The following is a 27,461-nucleotide window of genomic DNA, read 5'->3' on the forward strand; positions in this document are numbered from 1 at the left end:
TTTCCCTTGACTTTGATTTATTATTAGTTTGATTCCTTCCCTATCATGCTTCCCATTGTTTCTGGTTTCTGACTTCTTTTTGCAAGTGATTCTTTGGATCAGATGTGCAGACAGTTGTCCCCTTGGCAGCTGTTCCTGGCGTGACGGACCAACATCCTTGGTTTCCAGAGTGATGCTCTTTGCCAAGTCTCAGAACTCCTAGATCCTGGCAGCTCTAATAGATGATCAAAGTCATGCTTACCATGGGGCATGACTGTCTCTAGCCTCCCTCCGCTGTGTCATCATTAGATACAAAATCTCCCTGTCGACAGGCACATCAGTGAGATCTCAGATAATTTCTACCAATGTCTGTCTCTTGCACAGACTCCAGCTGATGCAATTTAGAACTCCAGAATCACTTTTCCATCTGTGTGGTTTAAAGTGTTGGCACTTTTCCAAAAGACTGACCTGAAAACAGCATGATTTCTAACTCCTCATTACCTGGTCGTCAGAAACTCAATGAGCTTATTTGCCTTTTCATCTGCCTCCGCAGCTGCGTCCACGTCGTCCACCTCTTGGGTCATCTGCGGGAGGTTCCCACTGCTGCCTCCCAGGCTGATGCTGGAGGAGGTGGAACTGGAGCTCAGCCCCGAGTCTGGCACCGGGGACGACTGGTCCTCTCTCAGGAAGTCAAAGCCACCTGGCAGGAGAAGAAGGTCACAAGGGGTGTGCTAGACAGCATGCTTGTCAAAGGCCCAGGCATGAGCACACAGAAGTGTGTAGATAAATTTTGGGGAGGAAACACTTGATTTTGGCTGTGGCTATGATTCAGCAAGACTGTGACATAATGAAGTCAATTGTACAACTTTGTAAACCACTGTGTATTTGGGGACGGGGTGACCTGCTGTTTCCTACTCTGGTGTTTTAGTGGATGCTTTCTATAAAAGAAAGGTATGTGTGTGTTGTATGCATGCATAGGCCAGGCCAAGGAACAGTTCAGCTACAACAGTTTAAGCACTAACTGTGCTGTTAGTAAATTATTCCTGGGTATCAGATTACTTTTAATCATATGAAATGATACCTTTTTTGAGGATAGCAGTCACTTAATGGCTGATGAGTAAGTTATACTCAGTATTTTTGAGAAAAATGTACCCAGAAACTTGAATATTATATGTATATTAATATAGTTTAATAAAGTATGTTGCATGGTTTTGAAAGAAATATGGCATACACAAATACTGTTTTTTTCACTAAGTATTTGGTTAACATCCTACATTTCTGGCTATGGTGTGGATCTGAAACTGTATACATGCAATCAATCCTCTTTCCCTACTCAATAATCATAAAAAGTACATAGCGCTGGTGTGTCTGACAGGTATATTGAATTAGGAGTGAGGATCCTTGAGTTTGCATAGCATCTCTGCTACTTACACTGTAACTCCAGGGAGTTTGCATAATTCTCTATACCTTAGTTTCCTCTTATAATGAAGTAAAGACAATTTCCATCACACAGGTTTTTAGTGTGGATTTGAAAGCAACTATAATTGAAATTAGGTACTCGATAAATGTTTATAAGAAGGGGTCATTTCCCATACTCTTTGTACACCTATTCCTTGTGTGCTATAGATCCAATCGTTTTAGCTATCTGTTGTTTCTCTTGCCTATGGATATTGTGTGCATTTTTTGGTCTGGGTAAATCTCTACTCTAAATCATTTTATACCACATTAGAGCAATAATGAATGCAAAATTGATGTACTCAGAGATATACAACTTAGACATTACAATTTTCTCAGCCTAAGTCCACATACTTAATGGAATAATCTCCATCCTTGGGAGTTAGAACAACCAGAACTCTTCAGATTCTTTTAACTAAGCATTTAAAGTAAAGAGAGTTCTTTGTCTCTGAGAGGCTATTGGTGGGTTATTTCCAATTAAGTGTAGCTTGATTCAAAATAAAGAGCTTCAGCTGAGGTCAGTGGGCCTCTCAGAGTTAATGACTTCCAAGGAAATATGTTCACCTCTGTCAGATGGCAAGACAGTGCTCGGTACAAGAGATAAAAGGTGCATCCTTTTCAAAGTAATGAAGTCAGCACTTAGTGACACATGAAATACCATACGTTGTACCACATTCAGTGCCAATGTGTAAATACTTAGGTAAAAATGTAGCCCTGAACTCATTAGTTGGTAATTCTCATCATCATTTTAAGATATTTTAAATGTTCTGGCTCTAAATGAAAACCACTGATCAACCCTTTGGAGAAAGTTTTCATGAATGGCTCAAAATGGAAGAATAATGCCTCTGTTCAGCTAATGCCTCTGTTCCCATTTGTGAGAAATTTTTGGTCTCAAACAGCGATAGTTTTTAATAGGCTCCCACTAATGGTTCCTTCCAGGAAAAAGCCAGTCATTCAATAAAGTGAAAATTCCTGCGGGGAACAGGAACCTACACAAGTGATACACCTGGCGCCCAGGCCATGAGCTGCTCTCAGGCTGATGCTCTCGGCCAAAAGGACATTTTAATTTTTGATGCATCACTAGGAATGTATTCAATGGGAATAGCAATAATAACAATAATTTTAAAAAGTATTTAAAAATATTCAGTAATGGAGAAGGCTTTTGAGAGGCAAGTTCACATCAAATGAAATGGTGCTATCACTTTGAAAGTTGAGGTAACAGCAGGAGGGAAGTTAACTTGGTCTCCAGTGACACCTGCAGTTATCTCCACATTTGTGGCCGTCTCAGGCTCTCTGCCACACCTTGTTACCTGTATAGAGATATTCAGGCTGGTAAGCTGGCTGAACGGTGAGCGTCTTAGCTTCACCCATCTCTCGAGTCTGCAGGAGTACGGAAGCAATGGCATGAAAATCACTGTTGCAAGAGAGGGCGATCAAGAGGTGGAGCAGCAGCTTTTTGCTGTGTTCAAAGACTTCGGGTCGGTAATGGTCCAAACCTGGAACAAACCGGTGGAATCTCTTAGTATAAACAAACGTTAAGCTCGTTTAGATTCCAGGGATAGTAAAGATTCCAAGATACCCAGGAGGAGCATATTGAAAGAATGTTTAGTTTTCTTTGTTATTGTTTGTGTTACCAACATAAAGAAGTTGGGCTTAGGGAAAATAAAATGCTTTATTTCTTAAATAAAAATGTTCTCATAAAATGCCGATAGCTGGACTTTTCTTGACCTCTCTGGCATTTGACGTGGTTAGCATTCCTCCTTCCTGAGATGTTCTCTTTCGTGAATCTCCCTGTTACTGAAGGACTCCAATTTTATTCATCTTTCTCTAACCGAATTTCTCAGTTTCCCTGGCTGGTTCCTCTTCCCACTTCTGTTCCACAATTTGGGTGTTTTTGAAGCACAGTACTTGGCTCCCTCTTCTCTATATTCTTTCTCTCTGTGTCATGGCCTTAAATTTATCTACTCGGCAATGACCCTCAAAAAGGCCAACTTATTTTGAGTATCTTTAAAGACACAGCATTAGTGAGGTACCACTATATTTACACTGTAGAAATAGGACAATTTCAAACAATGATCAAGTGAAGTTTTAGAGCAGATGTCACAAAAGGGCAATGAACAACAGAAGAGACTAAATATTTCAGACAAGACAAGCAGGATGTCAATGGAAAAGGAAATCTCTATGGGTTATCTCTACGGGCTAGACTTCCTCTTAGACCCAGGCTTACCTAAGAAGACGGCATGAAGTAATAATGGTAGATGAAGAGCCCAGTCTTCTCTTACACTGTGATCCACTACCATCTCCGTCATAAAAATTACAGCAATGTTGCACCTAATCAATAAAATGATAACATTAATACAACTTCTGAAGAGGATAGAAATATGATGACAGATCAGTAAGCCATAATTAAATACAATCTTAAGCCTTGTTGAGGATTTATGTAAAACTCTTCTTCCAGGGAAGTGGAGTTTAACTTCTGACATAGGATAGAGCTCCACAGCAAGAAACACAGGTTGCCCTAATCACAGAGTGGAGAGTCTGCTACTCACGAGGTAATAAGAGCTGAGGGATGAGGAGAAAAGGAAAAGTCCCTCTCTTCAAGTTGCTTACAGTCTAAACAGCATTACAGAATGCATACCCATGTCGAGATTACATCACGGAAAAATTCAAAGGGCGTCAAGGCAGCCTTGTACATTGGTTAATATTTGACCAAACTCTGCTACTATTTTGAGAGCTGGCTGTCAAGTCAACCACAATCCCACTGATTTAAAAGAACATTTCATTAGGTGGGACCTGGGATAGATTTCTCTCTTCTCATTCGTGGAGAAGTCCAGTCAAATCTAAGTGCTGTTTCCCTCTACCCACATGCTGCTTACCTATGGAGCGGCCCCCGGGGAGTGATTGTCTCGGGGAGGTAGTCAACCAGGGGGGCCCAGCATCCTCCAGTACAAGGCATCGGTAAGGGCTGTGGCTGTTTGGTCTCTGTAATAGTCAGCAACCAGCCCGTGTAGGGAGAAATTGGATCATCTGTAGGGAGAAAAAGACAGGCGTGCTTTATTTTCAGAGAGAAGAGATTCTTGTTTTCCCTACTTGCTGTTTTTAGAAAGAATCTTAGAAATGCATGCTTACAAAAATAATTTTCTAACCATTCAGTTTGGTGAGTATGAATTACATGATCAAATGGGTTAGAATTACTTGACTAGATAATTACTTGATTAGTTATTACTTGACAACTAATTTATAGTTCATTATAGAGCAAAGGAAAATACAGATACACAAAAATGCTAAATCATGTGAATTCCCCTCAGTGTGAAAACTTGCTCTTCCTCCGGTCTTCCCCATCTCAGTAAAACACAATTCCACATTCCCACTTTGCTTAGGACAAGAGCCTTTGAGTCATCCCTGACTTCCCTTTCACACCCCACATCCAACTCATAATCACGATGATGACAATAGTAACAGCAAGAATAACAGCATTCAGAACTAACACACAGACTGCTTACTTTATGCCAGGCACTGTTCTATGCATGCCACATACTAATGGTCCTATAACAGGTATCTATTATTATTGCTATTTTATAGAGGGGAAACTGAAGTTAATTTACTTGCTATCATCAACATGTTCAGTGAGCTCTGCTTTCAAAACATGCTGAATCTGAGCCCTTTCCCACATGTGTCGCTGCTCTCCTGGTCTACGTGTCTATGCTTTCTCGCACAGATTACTGCCATCAGTCTTCTACTGTCTCGCTGCTTCCACAGAACAGCCAGAGCAGTCCTTTTAAAACAAGTTCAGTGTGTCTTTTTCTCTGCTCAACAATCTCCAGTGGCTCCCCTTTACATCCAAATGAAGTTCAAAGTCCACCTCTTAGGCCTTACAAGTCTTTTCTTTATTTCTCTCTTGGCTTATTTCCTACTATGTCCCCTCACTCACTCCAACCCAATTGTCCTGTCTGCCTTGCTCTTCAGTGCTCTGGCTAGGCTCCGTCCAGCCTCAGGGCCTTCACAGCTACTGTTCCCTATAGCTGGAATGCTCCTCCCAGACAGCTGCAAGTGTCGTTTCCTTACTTCATTCAGGTCTTTGCCCAAATGTCACATTATCACAGTGCTTTCTAAAATCTACTGATATAGGAGGTGCTCAGTTTCCCTGGGCTCTGGTTACAGGACATGCCTCTGGGTTACAAGCCATTCCCTGAGATTTCAGGCCCCCTCTGTTGGCCCTCCCCTGGGAGAAAGCTACTGTTGCCAGTTAGACCTATTTTTGGTACCAACTTGGGGAGGGTGAGACACAGTAGGGGGCTGGTTTGCACAGTGGCTGGACATGCTCAGTAGAGAGGGGTTATGTAACCCCAATGGCTGGACATGCTTAGTGGAGTTTGTCCTCTGCATGACCTTCCTCTAGAGGTGCTATAGAGCACAGAATATTCTTGAATATGCCTGGTGCATGTGATAGGATTTGATCAATGAACATGCTCCAGGAAGGGACCAACTGAATATGTGCAAGACTAATGTTACATAACTGGGAACCACCTCCTTCATTGAATATTCATTAGGTAGAGGAACTATAAAAGCGCAATCCCAGCCAAAGGTGGGGTTGCTGCTCACTTTCCTGGAGGTGACCTGCACTTCGCTGGCGGAGGTGTGTATGCTTTACTTTGTATCAAACTTACTTTCAATAAGCGCTGCTGGTTCTCTAGAGCCAGCCTGCACTTTGTACTGAACTTTAAGTGTGTTTTTTCTTGCTTTTGTATTAGACTTGATGTCTGCACTGAACTTGCTTTTGTGTTAAACTTAGTGTGGGCCCTGCTCAATCTCTGGAGTGAGGCCACACTCTCTGTGGAACCTGTATTTCTTATCTGTTACATTAAAACTGTTCTCACTTTCTACTGTGACTCTGCCCTTGAATTCTTTCCTGTGGCGGAGTCAAGAACTTGGTCAGAGGACTTGTTGGGTTGAGGCCGACCAGTGGGCCCCGGAGACCGTACCTCCGACATCACTCCCCCCACCCCAATCACTCTCTACCACTCACTCTGCTTTTTTAGTTTTCCTCCCTCAGCCTGGATCACCAACTCACCAGTGCTGCCTGCCTCCCTGCCCTCCAACAAAAGCTCCATGTTGTTTACTCTTGTTTCCGTACTATCTAGAACAGTGCCTGGCACATAGTAGAGGATCAATGAGTATTTGCTGAATGAATGAATGAACTTCAGCAGTATCTTTAAAGTAAGCACAGCAACAAGTTCCATGGGATTATTCTTATAATGCTCTCAACTTAGGCCTGTGGCACTCGGGACAAGCAATTCCACTGGGGCCACATGATATGACCCAGGTATGTGGCTTTAGACAGGCTGGCTTAATCCTGGGATAGGTTTAATGTATTAAGAGGAAGGATGTATTACATGGTTTTTAGGGAATTTTCCCCAAATGTAGTTTTTCTTGGTTGTACTTCTGAAAGGTAGTGAGAGGTAGTTGATTTGATACTGTTGGTCCAGTGTGGAACACTGGCCTTAACAGTTAGCAAAGCTGGTGGAGGGGATGCCTTTCTATTGTGACAACTGAGACTCTGAACAAGGACAGGCACTAGAACTAAGAACACCCCACACTTCTGGTGTGTGAGCTGAGGAGTTTCAACAAAGTAAGTTCAAGACATTCCTCAGACAGAGTAACTGCTGGCTCTTTCTTACACACCAACAAATAAGCACTGGAATCCTATAGTTTGATGCCGTGAAACTTGGCCACAACAATTTTAGCCTGGGAAAAAAGTGAAAGCAGGTGCACTAATAACTCATTTCAGTTCTCACTCTCAGTAAATTACCTACAGAATATCTTACTCTCCACAAAGTAAGTTCTTAGCTAACCATCTAGGATAAGTTAGTTGTAAAACACACCTTTAAGTAATTAGCCACTCTTTAACAAAATTTGGAAGGGAACAAAAAAAAAAAAAAAAAAAAGGGGAGAATAGTAAAGAATTAAAAACAAACAAATTTGTGAGATTTTTGTTAGGAAAAGATATACAATTGCTTGTTTCAATGATGTTCTCAGATATATTATCCAAAGAGCAAAAATGTGCTGAGAAGGATTAAGGTGGCCTAAACTGGTTTTCTATGGTTAGATATAAAACACTATACCTCAGCTGCTATCAAGCTTAAAGTGTGTCTTTATAATGGGGTCAGATACATTAGCAGATAGCCTTGGAAAATTATCTAGATATTTTAAATAGTTCTGGAGGAAAAAAAAAAAGCTTACAGAATATTGGTAGAAAGCTACTTCATAGATCTAGGTCTAAATCAGTTTGCTTGCTCATTTTACTCAAAGTGGTATAGATTTTTACTACAAAATACGTTTCAGAGGCTGCACGCAGTTCTTCCTTTTGGATAAATCCAGACCATCAAGTGCTGGGCCACTTGGTCTCTCCTGACCCCTTCTTTACCCTTCCTATCTCTGCTGATCCCCTCAGGAATTCAGGGAGGAAATAAGCAACCATCAGCATATACCAGACATGTGGCCGTATGGTTTTGGAATTGAGCCTACTAACTCTTGCATCTCTCAAGGCATATTCTATATCCATAATTGTGTAGCTAGAACCAAAAATACATCAGGGAGGCCCAGTTACCAAAGTCCTGAAGTTATTCAGTTGTTCTATTAGGCATGCTTTCTCCAAGACAGCCAAAATAAAATACTATTACTTGAACACTCTGGAAAAGGATCTTAGTATATATTCTATGGACTTTCTGTGATGAGCATCTGTTAGGGTAGCTTGATTTCATTTTCTCTTATATTGAATAAATTAAAACATAAGCTCTTAGCACCCAAACTTCATACCGTGAATGTGGTCAATTACAGTAATCATGTAGAAGATATTTTGATACATGACTCAATTGAATTCAAATTTTGTACCAAAATTTTCATGTTAAAATGCTGCTGATATTGATACAACAAATTTATAAACATCTCTAGGTAAAAGAGAGGCCATATGATAATATAAGGTTTTTTTTAATGCTTCATCTGAATTCACACTAGTTTTCTCTTCACAAATACTTCTGTTACTTTATTTCTGTGTCCGTTTAGTTTATGTAATGACATAATTATCTCATTTTGTCATAATTATCCTCTTAATTCACTATTTTAATAAATATAAAAATTGTGAGATTTTAATACTAGAAGGCTCTAAAGAAGTATTTTCAAAATGATTATTTTATTTCTTATAGTGTTTCTACCAAATTTTATGTCTTGTGTCCAGAATCTAGAGAAACACTTTAAAGGAATCAATTGGCCAAAGTACAGCAATCTTTCTAATGTAAAATCCACTGTCTTAGAGTTTTGTTATACTATACCTTCTACATTCTGGCGGAGTCAGGATTAGACTGCGTAAAATCTTCACAAGTCAATCTTTCTGTCCTCAACTTTTAGGTTACTAAATATTGCCACAGTAACCAGACTTTTCTCGGACCTCCATTTCTCAGGTACTAACTCTCCTCATTTCAAAAATCTGGTCCAGTCTAGAACTAATGGCCTGTGGTCCTGAGACTCAACTGTTCAGCATTTGGATAGTACAGTCCCCCCGATGGGGCACAGCTTTATTTTACCTCCTATTGACAGTTCTAGTAGCTGAAACTTAACCTGAGTTAAAGTATGACAATTATACGAGCATATGGATTTTAGACATTTTTTCCATTGGTATTTTGGATGATGGAGAACTGCCTGTCTATGTATTAAGAAGTAGAGTAAGGGCAGCTGAAATGTGATGTCATTAGAACTACCTAGCTCTTACCCAACTCACACAGTTCCCTTAAAAACAAAACGATTCAAAACAACTACAAAGGTCCTATGCACTGACTTACACAATGAACCTATCTCATGAAATATCACTATATTTACAAGTTCTGCCAAAATAAAAAAAAACAAATTCCACAAGATAATTTACTGACTTCTTTAAATGTCACTGGGAGCTTTCTTTAATTCCAGAATTTCTGAAACTATACTGAGCAGGTATAGACTAACTAATACTCTATATTTGCTCAGTATCTACAGAAATTGTCCAGGGCTTAAACAAAATCAATAAATGCATTGACCTTTTTGGTTTTCACAACTGCCCAAGGTACAAAGAAATCCCTGTAACAAAGCTATCTCCCAATTTAGCAAGGTTTTCATCTGGCTACTGAGCCTATGCCACTGGGAGATTCAATGTGAAAACAGATCCTATCCTGGGTGAGCAGACTCACAAAGCTGAAAGGTTAAGTCCATCCCCAACATAGGTTGAAAAAATGAACTGCAACATTTATTTTCCAATGCGACAATTCCTTACTAGCCTTTCTCCAACTGTATCACCAAGGAAAAATGCCAAGAATATAAAAATACAGGATTGGGTAGTAATTCGAATTTTTATAATTTTGATTTGTCTATTGCTTAGGTTTTTTTTTTTTTCTTTTAAGATGCTGACTCTATGCTCAGTTGCATAGCTTTAAATTAAATCATTACCTAATATTTATAGGTCCCTTTGAAGTAATTAGAACAAGAATAAACAAACTGCTCATTTTTCAGTCTCCAACTGTTCACATTCCATCTGAAACCCCACAGCCTGTTGGTACTTACTTTTATCCTCGTCATACGATCCTCCAGAGCTATTGCTGTATCTTGACTCTAGGCGAGTGTGGGCTCTGATGACGTTGCTAAACCTTCAAATACAAGAACATGAGATATTGACTGTATGTGGATGTGCTGTTATTCATAAACACTTAGTGGTTGATTTTTTGGTAGCTAGTTCTGATGATACTTTTCTTGAATACTGTGAAAATTGTACCCAAAACATTTTTTTCCCTTGAGAGGGCCAGTGATCACTTTGCTCATAAGCACAAGTTTAAGCCTTGAAAAAATAAAAAATTTATTTTTATTTTTAAATTTTATTTTATTTTGTCAATATACGATGTGGTTGATTATTGTGGCCCATTACCGAAACCTCCCGTCCTCCTCCCTTTCCCCCCTCCCTCCCAACAACCTCCTTTCTGTTCGCTTGTGTTATCAACTTCAAGGAATTGTAATTGTTGTGTCTTCTTCCCTCCCCACCCCAGATTATTTGTGTATTTATTTATTTATTTATTTATTTATTTTTAGCTCCCATAAATAAGGGAGAACATGTGGTATTTCTCTTTCTGTGCCTGACTTGTTTCACTTAATATAATTCTCTCAAGTTCCATCCATGTTGTTGCAAATGGCAGTATTTCATTCTTTTTTATAGCATAGTAGTATTCTATTGTGTAGATGTACCACATTTTCCGTATCCACTCATCTGATGATGGACATTTGGGCTGGTTCCAACTCAAAAAATAAAAAATTTAGATTTAATATTTTAATTAAACTAGAAAATAGTAGCATTTGCTTTGGAAAGAAAATGGGCATTATACTGAATAATATGAATAATCCCTTGTTCACATAGCATGACACATAGTAGGTGGTTAATAAATACTTGTTGAATGATTGAACAAGTGAAAGTAGATAGAAAAGGAAATACTCAAAAGTAATTTCATAACAGATCTTGGACTTTACCCAGCTTTAAGGTTTCCCTTAAAATAGTCTCAGAGTTCAGGAAAAGGTACTCATTGAGGTGTAATATAACCAGAGGACTCTTCTGTCTGGTCTCTCTGGTGGCTTGTTAAGAAGTAACAACAACAAAAAAGTTGACGCATAGTAACTTCACATACATTATCTTATCTAGTCTTGCTTACTTATCTTCAAGATAAGCATTATTTACTTTACAATGAGGAAACTGAGGCCAAAGAAGGTTAACTTGTCTGGTGTCAACCACAGGTAGGTGGCAGTGCAGGGATGCTTTCAGTGCTTTGCTACCTCTGAGTGGAAGAACGCGGGCTTTTAAGATTGTACTAGCTCTGTGACTATGGCCAAGACTTTTTCCTGCTCGGGAACCTTGTTTACAAAACTGACGAAAGAGAATAATAATAATATTTCACCATTTCTTTTATCAGGGTTGTTGTGGGAATCAAAAATGATGCAACAGTATTTCCAAAACTACTCAACTACAGTCATTCCACGGTATTGAAACAGCTGTCCCTCCATATCCAACTGCAGCAGTCCCTAGGAACCCCGTGGGAGATTGGTTCCAGAACCCCCCAGGGATACCAAAATCCACAGATGCTCAAATCCTTGATATGAAATGGCACAGTATTTGCATACAAACTACGCATATCCTCCCACATACTTTATTTATTTATTAATGTTTTGTTTTGTTTTTATTGGTCATGAATATTCATGGCGTACAAAGCAAATTGTCACCCCTTGTGCTTAAGATGTGATGCTCAGATCCATACTGACAGCATGTCCATTACCACAAATTGTGGTTATACCCTGTGTCCCACACCCAATTATCCCCAACCTCCCTCCCCATCCCCCTTTCCCCACCCCACTTTGTATCCCTAGGTCTGCTCTCTCCCTCTGCGAGTCCAGCGCACCACTGTGGTCTTTCTTTCCTTCTTTCTTTCTCTCTTAGCTCCCACTTATGAGAGAGGACATATGGTATTTATCCCTCTGTGCTTTGCTTATTTCACTCACCATAAGTTTCTCCAAGTTCATCAATGTTGTTGCAAATGGGAGAATTTCATTCTTTTTTATGGCAGAGTAGTTTTCCATGGTGTATATACACCACAGTTTCCCTATCCAATCGTCCATTGATGGACAATTAGGTTGGTTCCATATCTTGGCTATTGTGGACAGAGCTGTGATGAACATGGGCGTGCAGGTGTCCCTTCGATGTGATGATTTCCATTCCTCTGGGTGTATACCCAGAAGTGGGATTGCTGGGTAATATTCCTCCCACATACTTTAAATCATCTCTTGAGAACTTAAACTTAATACAATATAAACATTGTATAAGTAGTTGTTATACTGTATTGTTTAGGGAATAATGACAAGAAAAAAACGTCTGTATGTGTTTAGTACGGACACAACCAGCCATTTTTGTCCCTGAATCTGGGTTTGGTTGAATCCACAGATGTGGAACTCATGGATACAGAGGGACGACTGTGTTAGATGTTTGTTATTATGCTTCTACCCGGGATTTCTAGAAAGCCTTGTCTCTTCAGGGCACTGAAGGCTTTCATCATATTTATCCTCCAAAGACCTATACGGCAGCAGAAGGATGTGGCTCAGGGGAAGCGTGTCAAAATGGTGTATCTATATTTATTTTATATAAAGTGATATACAGCAGGTTCTAACACTTAATATATAAGCAGCGAAAGCATAGAACTAAGGCTATCTAGAGATATCTTGAAAACTCAAGCCCAAATAGGCGTGTCCCCTGCACCTAAGTGACAATGGATCAATACTCTGTTTCCCTTTGGAGCACTGGCAGATGCAGGGCTATAGCTGTCCTCATGTGTGGAGAAAGAGTAAAGTTTCCAGAAAAAGTACTGGATGTGTGTGCCACTAAGATGCCTACCTTGTCCCAGGTATGTAACTTCAGAACATTGCATCAGTGATGTGGATTTGCTGAATTATAGAAATGTGACAGATTATAATGACTTTAGTTTCATTCACTTCTTATTCGTAGTAGCTTTCTTTTCTTTTCTTTTCTTTTTTTTATCCCGACAGTCATATTTTCTTCAGTAACTTCATTCATTTCTTCAGTAACTTCAAACATTCTTCACTGTCATATCCTTTGGGCTATTACTTTGTGAATCCGTAAAACAGAATATCTAGGACATCTGCTTAGTTTCATACAAATCAGGCCACGTAACAGTTTAAATCAGACGGGTACTCAGGAAATTAGAAAAGTGACAAACTAGAAGGAGATGTTTACCTAAGTTTTATCTTGCTGATATAGCTCAAATTAATACTTAGGCACCTGTATTAATAGCATAAGGATGCTTCAAAATGTTCGTGGAAAAATAGAATTAAAAGATAATACAAATCTTTCCACAAACTTTTCTAAGTCCCCACATTTATTAATGTAAAGACATATATATTCATTCTATCAGCTTTGATGGAGATTGTCTAATCTCTACCCCTATATCAACACAGATAATCAAAAACTTATACAACTGAAGTTTATCACTTTAGCTCCCTATGAAAAATCCTTTTGTGGTACTACAAATTTAAAAAATAGGCTTTATTATGGGTTGATGTATTAAAAATATTTATAAAGATTGTTTCTGTATATTTAAAAAATTGCTGTAAGCTGCTATTTTTATAAAAATATATATTCGTTTTGTTGTCTAATAAAATAAATTACATGGCAAATCTTTCTTAAGAGTCTAGTGATAATTTTTGTTAGTAATTAACGATGAATAGTCTTTTTTTTTTAAGACACTAAAATTTGCTATATTTTTCTTTTTTTACTTTGGCTATCAGGGACCTTAAGATTAGGTTAATGTTAACTTGGTTTTCCTTAGTCAGGACTGTAGACAACTATCTTATCCTCCTTTTAGCTTGGCTCACATTATTTATCCTTGTTTTACTGTTCTTTTACTATAAGCTATGTGATTTTTTTTTGGTAGAAATGGTATTATTAAATATTATGGATTTACATCAAGGAACCATTAATCTAGTTGTAAAGAACATGGTGTCAGGGTGGCTGCTGTGCTTAACTCCACGGGGCCCCCTAGATGCAACCCCTGGAGTTGTGTAACACAGCAGCCCGGCAGTATTGCTGCACGTTACCTCTGTGGACGCTGTCTACAAGGACTACAAAGGAAATAACAGCCTTCTGTGATGGGTTAGCAGGAGGAAGGGAGAAAAGATGGTGTTTGGATGGTATATTCACCTCTGGGGCTGCAATGTTTCTCCCATTTTTATTCACTTACTGAATAAACATTTAAAAATATCTACTATGTGTAGCAGAGTAGGTTAATTACTGAGGATAGCAATATGAGGGTACTTCAAAAAATTTGTGGAAAAATAGAATGAAAAGATAATATGAATCTTTCTATGAATTTCTGAAGCATCTTTGTGTAAGAGATACATGGTCTCTGTTCTCCAGGAATTAAAATCTAGTGGTTGAGATAAACATGTGTACAAGCACCTATAAATCAACATGACTGGGACTAAAAGCAAGGGCGATAAGAAGATTAAGGATAAACAAGGAATTTTAGGCTAAGAAAGGAATTTAGGTGTAGAAAAGAAAGAACGTAACAAAGAGATAGTATAGGTGGAGTATAGGATCAGTGGAATAGTGTTTTGATTCATTTATTTTTTTACAGTGTAGTTGATTTTCATGGCCCTTTACCAATTCCTCCTTTCCTCCCTCCCTCTTCCCCCTCCCACCCCCATCAACATCATATCTGTTCACTTATTTTAACAAGTTCAAGGAATTATTGTGACTGTTGTGTCTTCCGCCCCCATTTATTTGTTTGTATATTTATTAATTTATTTTTATTAGCTCCTACATATAAGTGAGAACATGTGGTATTTCTCTTTCTGTGCCTGGCTTATTTCACTAAACATGATTTTCTCTAAGTTCATCCATGTTAATAGTGGTATCTTTTAAGGTAGAATATTCACATATGTATGTTTGTGCATATATATATGAATATTATCAATCAATGTATCTAGAGGTAGATAAATAGATATAGTCAGTGGAGAAGAATCTGATGTATATGAATATGTATAAAAAACATGGGTAGATCATCGCATCAGGCTTTCCAATGGCCAGCAGAGACCTGGTGATAGAGTAGGAAAGCAAGAGCCGAATAAGAAAACCTCTCTTAAGGATGCTCTCTCGTCTTGACATTATGGAGATAACTGGCTTCTTAATTTCAAAGGTCACCATGAAAAACTTAGGCAGGAAACTCAGAACTCTTGTCCTAAAGAGGCTTCTGTAAGGAATGTTAATACATAGAAATATATCACCTTTCTACCTCAAATAAAATCAATATGGGAAACTCAGACCAGACAATAAATGGTTGAGAATTTACACTTCAGCCAGAGAGTAGAAATACCTTTGGAGAAATAATGTGATTTTTACCATGAGATAGTTTTCTAAAGAAAGTACTAGCAAATATAGATTAAAAAATTACACGCTAATTAATAATCTTGGACTGTCACTGATATATGGAGTATGAAAACCTTTCTTCATTTCTGAGAAAGAAAGAAAGGCCTTTGTTAGAGAACAGTGAAGGGGAAGGTCTATACTTCATGACTGCTGGTTTGGGCTTTAGTCTGAAGGAAAGCCCATATGCATAAGTTTCTGCCTGAAGGCAGCCCAGCCGTGTAGTGAGGACTTTGGCAGGTGCATGAATTGGGGAAGGAGCGTCGGGCACTCCAGAGGCAGGCAGCACCATGTCGGATAATCTTGCGCTTCAGCTCTGCTGTGTTCTAGTGCACATGAAGAAATTCTGAGAACAGTCAGGGAGCATCCTGGGGCATTTTGGGGTAAGTGAATTATTTTCATTATTTGATCCATTGCACTTGCTCTGGTATGAATTTGTGAGTGCCTCACTCTTGTTACTAATTTAAGTTGAGGGGCTCCCTCATTACTTTTCACTGTAAAATGCTCTGCCAAAGGAGTTTTTAACCCCATGAGGATCATTCTAATTTTTATATTTTTGAGTTCTGTTTACCTCTCCTGGCTTGTCTCCCTGCTCTTCACAGTAAACCGCAGGAAATAGTGATTCAGGTTTTATTTACTTATGAATAGTTCATAGGCAATGAGAAGACAGATATGTTGGCGAGAGAAATATGATCATTCAAGAGCTAATGCGAATGGAACGGGGACTTTAGCAGGAAAAGACTGTGCTTAGTTAACTGAGATGTGAAGAAGCAAAAGTAAAATAAGATGATGTTTCATAGAACTCACTAAAGGAAAACTACTCTAAGAATTCAACAACAACCAGATTTGGACATTTCATATGGCAATTCCCTCTCACTCCAAATGGTCGGTTCCCACTAGCAGGACAACTGCTAGTGGTTTTTATGGAGCCCTGGGGTAGGTGGGATTCAGCCATCAGAAAAATGACCCCTCTTTATCTTTCTCTTCTCTGACTTTGCGCAGAAAGAAATTCTTTCCTTTAGGGATATAGAGTCAGAAAGTCGCTCTGTGTTTCTAAAAACAAAGGATTTTTCTATGTGTGACATTTAGGAAACCCCACAAACTTGTATTAATGTCTGTGTATAGACTCCTGCTGAAAGTTATACTAGATAGTAAGCCAGATTTGTGCACCCACCTCTCATCAGATTCTTTCAATATCTTGCTCTCCTCTGCCTCTGGGAAATTGTCCTGGCCGGCAACCACTGTGTTGCTGCTGGAGGTGGTTCCTGCAGATGGGATAAAAGAAAGACGCTTAGGAAACGACGTATGTGGAGGGGTCAAGCGCAAGTCTCAAGTAATTCCAGGAAAGAATTTCCTGTAAAATCCTGTGTTTGAAAGACTCCTTACATCTTCTGCTCAATCTCCAACATTTTAAATAACCTTCCAATCCCACACCACTGAAATGGGAGAATCCTAGACATCTGTTATGGTCAAACCAAATTCCTAACTCTCTTGTAAAATGAAGCTATAATATTCTTGAAACCTTTTCTTGCTGGCCACTTAGGAACTTATTTATAGTGGCCGGGTTTGCTGTTAGCTGCTTTTGTGTTTCTGGGTCCAGGAGTTATTCTATGAATGTTAGTGAAGCAAATCCAAGTACCGAGAGCTTCTGAGAGGCTAGTGCCTCTCTGCAAGAACGCTGCTCCGGCAGGAGGGCACAGGACAAATCGAGGGTGTGACAGACTAGTGGAGGAGAGAAATGTGAAGGCAGTTACAACATTCGGTAAATTAAAGGGAAGCCAGCTTCAAGGAATTTCAGGAGGATGGTATACATTTCATGAAACGATGCTGTGATGAATACTGTTATGGAGAATTTTAATCAACCCTGGGAAAATATTAGCCAAGGGAATCCCATAGATACGAGGAAGGTCCAGAAATGAGATTCCTAAGTGACTGCACTGTCCTGCCTGGGATCGGCCTAAAGTAAAAAGCTCCATGGCAGAGGAGTACCAGGCCACTGATTGTTGGTCACCCTTACAAAATCGTTCATTAATCTGACAATGCCCTAAGGGTCTCAGGTAGCCATTCTTAAGCCGTCTTTTAAATTCATGTATGCACAAGAGTAAGAAAAAGTAACAGACCTGTACTCATATCCTTTCAGTGCTCTACAAAAAGGAAACGCCAGAGACCCATGACAACGTCTACCCAGCTGCCCTTCTCCCTACCAGAGGCTGCTGCAGAGGCCTTGCTGCTGGCCGTGAAGCGGTAGAAGGGAGGGTTGTCACAGTGCTGGACAATGGGGTTTACTGGTTCAGTCTGCTGCAGCTCAAACAGAAGCTCTTCCATGGTTTGAATGGTGTTATTCCGGCACAAGTATATTGCCACCTTTTTAATCTAGAAGAAAAAAAGAAAACAAGGGACGCTTATCCAGAGCCTAGTCCAATTTAGAAAAACGCATCACCACCCAGGAGCTATCAGTCTGATAGCTCATCTTTGCTATCCGAACATGAACCAAGTGCTTGGATTAAAATTCACCTCTCTTCACATGCACAACTGACAGCGGCGTGCTGTTAAGGGCCTTACGCTTTCTAATGGCTGCGTTTAAAAACATTACCTTGGGAGCACATGGATTCTACCTAAACTGAAAACTTGCCATCTAAAGTCTCATCTTCTGAAAGAGTTTAATTTATACAAACCCAGGGAAAAAACTGCTATTTTTGTTTAAAAAGGGATCTAGTCCCCTGAAATTCTCTTCTCCCCTAGAAATAAGAGTTTTAGCTGTTTTTATGGTTTTGGATTTTAAATATAGGTCTGGATTAAAGCTCTGCATTATCATAGGCCTCACAGCCAACCTGAGGCATGTGAGTTGCAATGAAGCTTATGGGGCTCAGAGCAGCAGGAAGCCAGAAAGTCTCTCACACAGACAACCAGCACAGAGATGCCAAGTCAGTCTGAGTTTTAAAAATGCTGTTATTCTGTCGATCCTATCACCATTGAATACAAAGGGTAAATATCAGACATCTCAGGAGGATTTCTCTCTGCTTACTTCTTTTTTCTGCCATCTGAATTGAAAGAGAAAAATCTGGATTCCTTGCATTTTTATTGTTTCAAGGGCATCAAGATGTAAACATAGAACATTTTTATTGGTAGGAATAGAATGCTTTACCTAGTTTTCTTTTACATAATAGGTCTGGTGTTTATAGAAGGCAGATTTTGGTAACTGTTAGAAAAATATCCACCCCTGAATTCATAGGTTTCTGTGTCCCAAGGCATAGAGCGAGCGGATGACAGAGCATCAGTAACACAGTAGCCTGAATCTAGGGAGGCAGAAGGGAACTTTAATGTAATGTCTGGACAAGCTCACGGGAGGTTGGTGTGACAGATGAAACTGTACATCTCTATTTTAGCTGGAGTAGAGAGCACATTCTGACTTGCAAATTGTACATGGAAGCCCCAGCAGGAGTCATCACTCCTGAATGTCTGAGAGGCACTTACATAGGGCAGGAGAAGCGTGTCACTGCTGACCCCACACAGACTGATCAGGAACTGCAAGGTGACCCTCAGGTTGTTGCTCCATTTCTCATTGTTGGCTAGTGCATTCCAGGCATTTTCCATTTCTGATCCAGGAACTTCATCTCCATACTATAACACACAAAATAAAAGACGGCCCAGGAGACACGTGTGAAAATGTAAGGAGGCAAAATGTTTGATTAAAAGTGGTTTTGAAGGTCCTGGACATCTCAAAATCTTAAGAAGGGGGAAACATGGCCATTCCTCAGAAAGACACCATTTTTCATTAGATAGCAATTTATAATGCACTAATCAGTGATGCATAATACCTATTCATGTGATTTTTTTTGTGTTAGGCTTCTTATTTTTATTGCTATTTTCAAATTACAGTAAAACACACACAACATAGTTCATCATCATAACCATATTAAGTGGACAGCTCAGTGGCATTAAGTCCATTCACCCTGTTGTGCAACCATCAACCACCATCCATCCCACTCCTGTGATTTTAAATGATAAATGCCATAGTCCCTGGATTTACAGCATGGGTTTGAATAAGCCAGGGTTTTTTAGATGATGAAGCTGTGCTATTTGAGGCATGTTTCTTCTGAGTTTACCTTGGCCGTCATGTACATGAGGTTATTTAGGACCAGAGATGTGGCTTCTGGAGAGCCCCAGCCATTCCCTTTCAGCCCGTGAGAAGCGGTCATGTCTCCTTCCCGGTCCTTGACTTCGTCCTCTGGGCTGCTGGGGCTCGACTCTGGGAGGAGGAGCCGGCTGTCCACCAGCTCGATGTTGTGCAGCCAGGGCAGCAGGTAGGTGAGCATGATCTGACGCCCATTGGGGTGCGTCGTGGGAAATCGCTGGCTTACCTCTAAAGAGAGTTGAGAGATGTATGTCATCCTATCAGAAGAAACTGAAATACAAACACCAGCTTACGGATCTCACAGGGCCTTCCGTTTACGAAGTATTTTCATACATAGTAGCTTCCACAAAATCATAAAACTCAGGCTTGTCTGCACACCTGTCACTCCACATCTGGTGCTCTGCAGGAAAGTGACATAGCACTGTGGGGCAAGCGCAGGCCTGGTAGAAGTGGATGGAGTGGAGGCTCCTAAGTTCAAATCCATTGCTAGCAGAAGAGGTGCATCAGAGTGGACAAAACAAGGGACTTGGAGTCAGCAGGACATGTGTTTAGATTCCAGTTCATCACATACTAGCTGCGTGTAACTCTGGGCTAGCTATTTAACTTCTCTGCTCCTCAGTTTTCTCATCTGTAAGATGGGACTGGTAGGGTCCCACATTGTAAGGATTAAAAGGTATACAGTTGACCCTTGAACAATACGGGTTTGAACAGCACAGGTCCACTTATAAAGGAATTTTTCAAATATACAGTATAGTACTATATATTTTCTCTTCCTTATAATTTTCTTAACATTTTCTTTTCTCTAGCTTACCTTATGGTAAGAATTCAGTATATAATACTTATACAAAATATGTTTTAATCCAGTATTTATGTTATTGGTAAGGCTTCTCGTCAATGACAGGCTGTTAGAAGTTAAAGTTGTAGGTGGAGTTTTGACTGCACAGGGAGTTGGTGCCCCAACCCCCCCACAGTTCAAGGGTCAACTATAATCATAGTGTATGTAATACGCTCAGCACAGTGCCTGTCATCCAGCAGGCTCTTAATCAGTGGTGGTTAGGACTGTCCTAACAATGATTATCATCTTTCCACTAGTCCAGTGTCTTACAAAGTGTCTTCCATAAAACATTAATTGTCAAAAAGTGAGACATGGACCTCCAAGAGAAATAAGCCCAGTTCATGGAGTCTACTTGAAAACTGCCGTGCCTGTGGAAGGCGTGTGGAAGGCATATGCCAAGCACTGCACTTCACTTTGTGAGACAAGTGAATCAAAAGGGCACAGCTCCTGCCCAGCCCAGCCCCTGCTCCATCACTTCCTCTGACAGCATCTGTGTGTAGTCGCACTGCCAGCTGCCTTTCATTTTATAATCTGCATAATCTTTCTACAGATAGAGAAACCAGCTTCATGTGTTTGTGGTAGGCTCTGAAGGACTCTCCTATTTCTCCTATCTAGAGAAGAAACTGTTTTTCCTAAGAGAAATTCAAAAGTTTGGCCTCATGCTTGTGTTACTGTCCAGTGTGGCATGTCACCGCACTTGGAGAGCTCATGGCTGCTAACCAATAGAACAACAGAGATACCAGGAATCACACCAAGATAATCTACTGGATCCCCACAACAGTAGCTTTAATTGCTTTGGCCCTTTTCCTAAAATTAAAATTACAATTTTCTTTTTTTTTTTGTCTTTTTGTGACCGGCCGTACCGCGCTCAGCCAGTGAGCGCACCGGCCATCCTTATATAGGATCCGAACCTGCGGCGGGAGCACTGCTGCGCTCCCAACACCACACTCTCCCGAGTGCACCACGGGGTCAGCCCAAAATTACAATTTTCTATTATGAAGAATAAGAATATATTTAATGCTGTGCACAATCATCAGACAGTGCTAAGTTATGTTTTACATAGGTCAAATTTTCAAAATTTACTTAATTTCTAAGTTCATGGACAGTATGGCTGATGTTATGGACTGTCATGACACATACTCTGATCAAAATCTAAATCAGAAAATTCATTGATTCCAACGTGCTGGGCATTTTCTAGGTGCAAACTGCTGTGCCAGGCATGATGGAAACAGCAAAGACTTACTAGTGATGTGGTTCCTGCCCCTGGGAAGGAGACTCTGAGACGAGTTATATCCACGAATACTCTGGGGCAAGGGAGACAATGGCAAATAACACAAGAAAGGCACAAACAGAGTGCTTTGGGGGTTTGGTGGAGGAAAATGACTTCTGGTTGCAAAGTTTCAGGACAGTTTTATGGCAGAAGAACTATTTAAATTCTTCTAAAAAAGATATGGTCTTCGGAGGGGGGGGAAATCTAATCAGAAGTAGAGCAGCTATTATAACATCTGTCTTTTAACAATGGTGTAAAAACCTATACCACCTCCTAACGTATTACATAATTGATCTATTTATTATGATTCTTGTGTCTTGTCTGTCAGACAGAATGTCTGAGAAGGTGGGGATGTCTGGCTGAGGTATCCCAAGCACCTAAGGTCAGCACCTGGATTGGACTGTAAAGGTGTTTTTGAAAGGAAGAGAGAAGAGCTCCCACCTCACACACTGAGCACACATTTTTCTAAAAATTACATTTGCTGCACTATATTATAATCCTACGATCGCACATCTACCTTTATTACTAGACTATGAACCTTTGATGGGAGAGACTGTTTTATTCACCTCTGTATTCCTAGGACCCAAGCACAGCACCTAACACATAGATGACACTCAAAATCTTGGTTGAAGTGAATAAAAATAAATTTTAGTTTTCCAAGAAGAGAATTTACTAAAACAGACTTTTCCACTGATTGGCGTACTATGCAAGATGTCACTAGCTCTGCCTCAGGTAGATGGAGATGTTTGCACGGTAAAGATAGACTTTAAATTAGATTTTAAGAAAGGTTGGAAGTGAGGGGGAGGGGGAGTGGGGCCATTCCCAGCAGAAGGAACAGCATGTATAGAAGCAAGGGTTTACAAAGGCATGTTAGTCAAAGATGAAGTGAGACTGGAATAGAGGGCTCTTGGATGAAAAGATGGAAAGCAAATTTGGAAAAGGAGGGTTTATTTTTTAAAATAGGTTAAGGAGATAAAATTTTATAGCACTGGCTTTGGAGAAGACAGACCGAGATTTAATTCTGGTGTGGCTGCTTCCTAGTGATGTAGTTTTGAGCAAATTATTTAACATCTCCAAGCCTTAGTTTCTCATCTGTAAAACAGAGATGATGATGGTGGTGGTGGTGGTGATTAATTCCATGCCAGGACGGGGCCAATTTCTTGGTTTTCATTAGCTCATTTTAATCTTCACACCCAATGGAGTAGTTCTTATTACTGCAGATGAGGAAAAGGAGTTTAGAGATTCAAGGTTGACTTGTCCAAGGTCAAACAGCTAGTGAATAGCAGGGCCAGGGTTTGAACCCAGGCTGCTTGACTCCAGATCCTCTGTTCTAACCACTATACTACACTGTTCTTAGGCCTGTGAAGATCTGTGATAAAGGCAATGCAGATAAAGTGCCTAGCACAGAGCCTGGCACAGATTAACCACTCAATAAATGGAGGCTGTTATCACCAACAATGATTTATAGGCCAACTGGGCAGAGATTTTGAGTTCAGAAGTGCTGCACATATCTGGTTTTGCATAGGAGATGGACTGCAGCGTGGAGCACAGAGAGCAGTCTGGGATGTCTGAGGCAGAGGAGGACTGATGAGGATCTGGACGAAGGCAGTGGTGATGCAGATGGAAAAAGAGGATGAATTCAAGACACCAAAATCTGCCTCTTGGCAGGTGCTACATAAGCTTCGGCAAGAAGTTAATTGACAAATGCAATTTTTAAAAAATGGCTTTTCACAAAAATGATTTGCAAGATTGCTTGTAAAGATGTGCTAAAAATCAAACTCTCAACAACTTATATATGTAACAACATATAAGCTACAAAACATCACCACCAACAAAAACAACTCACGACAATTAAATAAGCAATTACATGTATTATAAATTATGTTGCCCATATTTAATTTCTTTGCGAAATTTACATATATAATGTATGCAGAAGTATTATTACTAATCTAAGCATCTTTGCATTTGTCATATGTATGTTTATCCCTACACTGTTTTAGATAAATAAAATATTTTACATTTTAAAGATATTCTATAATTTATTTTCATATGTAACTGGATCTAGCCCACAGCAGTTTTGATCTATAAATTTAGCATCAGTGGTTTTGACTCTAAAATTACACTAGAATTTAAAAAGAAAAAATCACTTAGAGCAGAAGAAATGACTCCATATGTCATTATTGACTATTGTGTGGTACCTGAGAAGAGGGGCAGAGTGAGCTCAGGATACATCCTGGCCAGTTCAGATGACAAGAGGGCTAGTGACACACTATACAGGGGTGGCAACGGGCCGTGCGTTCCATAGAGGATACTGCCAGGTCTTTGTTCGGCGACTTTCTTTGAGTATACAAAAAGCTTTGCTTCAAGGATCTGTAAAAAGGTAGGAAAGTAAGAAACAGTATGAAACAACATTAGCTGGGTATCTCAGGAACATTTATATTTAATAAAGCTTAGTTGTAACAAAACTAATTAATGCCTATTTTAATATAGTATTAAAGGTACAGTAGCAGTTCATTAGTATGTTTACAGAAGATTATATAATTGTTTTCTCACTTTTCATATCTACCAATGACATACAGAAACAAATAAATGCAACTCAATTAACCACAATTCAGTGATCAACTACCATTTTTGTTTTCTACCCTCAATGATGAAAATTTTCTATGCCAGTAAATGATACATGCCTGCATGAGCTGCATGGAGATTTCATAAATCTCTCTGTTGGTGTCAGAGGCTTTGAATAGAACGAGGTTTAACAATGTCACTATGTCAAAGGGGTAGTTCCTGAAAAATAAAAAAATAACAGCATAGTTTATAAGACACCTGGCTAGTAATCTTGATAGATCATTACCTCTCAAAATTCTAGATGGCACACCGACCTCAGACACTTAGTAATAACATTCCCGTGCTCATTTGGTCATTTTTTACTCCTTCTTTGGCTATTTATTAGTAGATAAAGGAAAATGACTCTATTTTTGTTTAAAATTACATATTGTTATGCCAGGATAAAAGAACACAAAAATCTACATTATGCAAATAGATTTTAATGAAAACCAAACACAAGCGAACAGGACAAAAGAGGACACGTGTACTCAATTTCTCAACAGCTCACTGAACTAATATTTTCATTTGATCCATCTAAATTTATTAAGCACCAAACGTATATCAGAAACAATGTGCAAAGTACTGATGATGCCAAGTCAGTAAGTCTGGTCTCTATCCTTAAGGACGGCTTACGGTTTAGTTAGGGAGACAGCTATATAGTCTGGTTCTGATGAGTGTCACAATGGGAGTATCCACAGGATGCTACAAGAATCCCGACAAGGGACACCTACATCATACATGCGTTAGAGAGGGCTTTCCAAGGAGGAAAAAAGTAAAATGAGTCTTGAACACCAGGAGACATTGGCCAGGCCATGGAAAGGGTAGTACGGGTAGTGTTCTAGACACAGAGAACTGCATTTTGAAGATTACAAGAATGAAACATTAAGACATCTTCTGCAAAAGGAAAGAATCTCTGTGTAGTAGGTGAATGAAAGAAATAGAGGAATGGAAGGAGACGGGCTTGGGGTGGAAGGTGATTTCAGAAGATGGCCAGACTACAGACTTCACCTATAAGTCTCAGAGAACCACTACAGGACTTGCAGTAGGGAAGGGAGGCAACGATGCTCGTTTTTGAATAATCACTCTGGCTGCTGCATAGAGAATGGATTGTGGGGGCCAAGAGTGGAAAAGGCTTTAATTAGGACAGGGACAGTAGAAACAGAAAGGAGGGGATAGATCTGAAAAGCACTGAGGAGGTGAAATCAGCAGGATTTCGTAATCGATTGTATGTGTGGGATGGGAGCTAGGAGGGGAATTAGGAACACAGAGGATAGATTAATTGGCAGTATAAGCAGATGAAATCTAGACAGTAAATCCACTTTTTCTTGCTGTGTAACTAATTATTTTTCAGAATATGAACTTGCTTATTTTTCTCATGTGGAAACAAAACATTTCATTTCACAAAGAATTATGCTGGTAACTCACAGGAAGACTTTTTTAAAAGTTAAAAAATTCTATCAAGGCTTTATGTAATACTATTTAAAGATGTCATCAATTCACTGTATGTATTTTCTTAGTTTACAGTTGAAAAGAGGTCATAAATCGAAAACTGGTGACATGAACAACTAGTAAATGGTCTATATGTGGGTGACTGATATTTATTTTCAGACACCTTCAGAAAGCATTAGATAGCCTGGAGGTGAAAAAACCCATTTTTTTTCCTTGTGGGTTCTTTTTTTTTTTTGATTCTATATAATTACATTGTCTAAGTTGTTCTGCTTTAGACCAATCACTCTTCTAAAAAGGCATAATCCTACTATAATGACATCCCATTTTATGGTAAGTTTAGTGAGAAATTATAGTGAGAATTGATTAAACACATGAAAAAGGTTTTTCACTTTTTCTTTTTAATATTCCTCACATATTAATTCTTTATGATACACAAATACATTTTTCTTCTAAAAGATTCGAGCAATATATAGGACTTGATCCTCTGAAGACGGTTCACTCACAAGGCTGGCAAGTTGATACCGGCTGTAGGCATGTGAACAGAATAAAACATACATGTAGAAACGTCCCAACATCTTGCTGTCTACCAGCTGTTGCTTCTACCCCAGAGGCAACCACGGTCAACATTTTGGTGTATAATCCAGCCCTTTTCCAAGTATATATGCAAATATGTGTATCTAAACACTCCTCCCCCAATGCACAGGATTTTAAGCATAAATGTGATTACAGTATCTGTGTGCATTGCTTGATGATTTGCTTTTTCACTGAACTAGGAGGCTCACTTCAGTCTTAATAGCTGCCGAGTATTCCATAGTATAAACGTAAATAACCACTTTTGTAGTAGACGCTATGGTGTGCCGCCTAGGTCCTTCTTTCAGGACAGAGGCACTCAGTCCTTGTGCTGGCAGCTGATATCCCTGAGCTGAATCAGTCTCTGGGAATTGCCTTCAGCCAGAGATTTGCCTAGGACAAGGTCATGCCTGCTCCCAGCAGATCCCCTGTGGGAGTGACTGAGGTTTTCTTTCCTCTGCCCAGCCCTACTTCCTTCACTTCCCCATAGATGTCGACCCCAGGGACACTACCTGATACATTTCCTGCACCCAGTCTCCATCTCAGAATCTGTTTCCTGGGGAATCCAACCTTTGACACTGATAGACATTTAGGCTACTTCCAACTTTTCATTATTTAAGTGTCACAAACACCAAGTGTATAAGTATTTTTTTTTTTTTTTTAAGATTACTAGAAGAGGTCATGCGGGTCAAAAGGCACATTTAAAATTTTGTTAGATACAGCTTTCTGGCAAATACTGCCCTCCAAAATAGCTTTACTAATTTGTACTCCAAAATGATTACTATTCTAGAACTCGTATTTTTAAATGAACACAGCATAAGGTTGGTGTGACATTGGGGAAAGCCCCCAGGCGATGGTGGTGGTGATGGCGGGGGTGACAATGATGATGAATGACGGGTGACGTTCATGTTATGATGTGCTTTGTGCCAGGTACTGTTCCAAGGCCTTTAAAGAGATTTGTTATTTGATCTTCACAACAAGCCTAAAGAAGTTACATATTTGCTCAAGGTCATGTAGAAGTTAGTGGAGCCCAGACTCCTAGAAATGTCTGACTCCAATGAATTGAAGCTCTTGTCTACAGTGCTCTCAGCCTCCTAGCCAGCCCACTGTAGTATGTTTCGTAGCCAGTCTAATTTGGAATTTTTACAAACTGTAGTATCTGGAAACAGACCTT

General features: G+C 39.6%; 1 protein-coding gene across 5 annotated transcripts in view; it reads right to left on the reverse strand.

Annotated features, from left to right (window-relative positions):
• Positions 1-27,461, reverse strand: part of FRY (FRY microtubule binding protein) — a 216,918-nt gene that overhangs the window by 67,526 nt on the left and 121,931 nt on the right. For all 5 annotated transcript variants that reach the window (XM_063101926.1, XM_063101924.1, XM_063101923.1 and 2 more), the window contains exons 30-40: positions 24,349-24,448; positions 23,863-24,034; positions 19,531-19,787; positions 18,899-19,045; positions 17,629-17,797; positions 16,599-16,689; positions 10,021-10,103; positions 4,311-4,461; positions 3,662-3,765; positions 2,745-2,930; positions 481-679 (exon numbers count right to left, since the gene is read on the reverse strand). In XM_063101926.1, the coding sequence (XP_062957996.1) occupies positions 481-679; positions 2,745-2,930; positions 3,662-3,765; positions 4,311-4,461; positions 10,021-10,103; positions 16,599-16,689; positions 17,629-17,797; positions 18,899-19,045; positions 19,531-19,787; positions 23,863-24,034; positions 24,349-24,448 (1,659 nt within the window). The remainder of the gene's footprint in view (positions 1-480; positions 680-2,744; positions 2,931-3,661; positions 3,766-4,310; positions 4,462-10,020; positions 10,104-16,598; positions 16,690-17,628; positions 17,798-18,898; positions 19,046-19,530; positions 19,788-23,862; positions 24,035-24,348; positions 24,449-27,461) is intronic.

Source organism: Cynocephalus volans, chromosome 7 (genome assembly GCF_027409185.1).
Source record: "Cynocephalus volans isolate mCynVol1 chromosome 7, mCynVol1.pri, whole genome shotgun sequence".
Classification (NCBI taxonomy): Eukaryota; Metazoa; Chordata; class Mammalia; order Dermoptera; family Cynocephalidae; genus Cynocephalus; species Cynocephalus volans.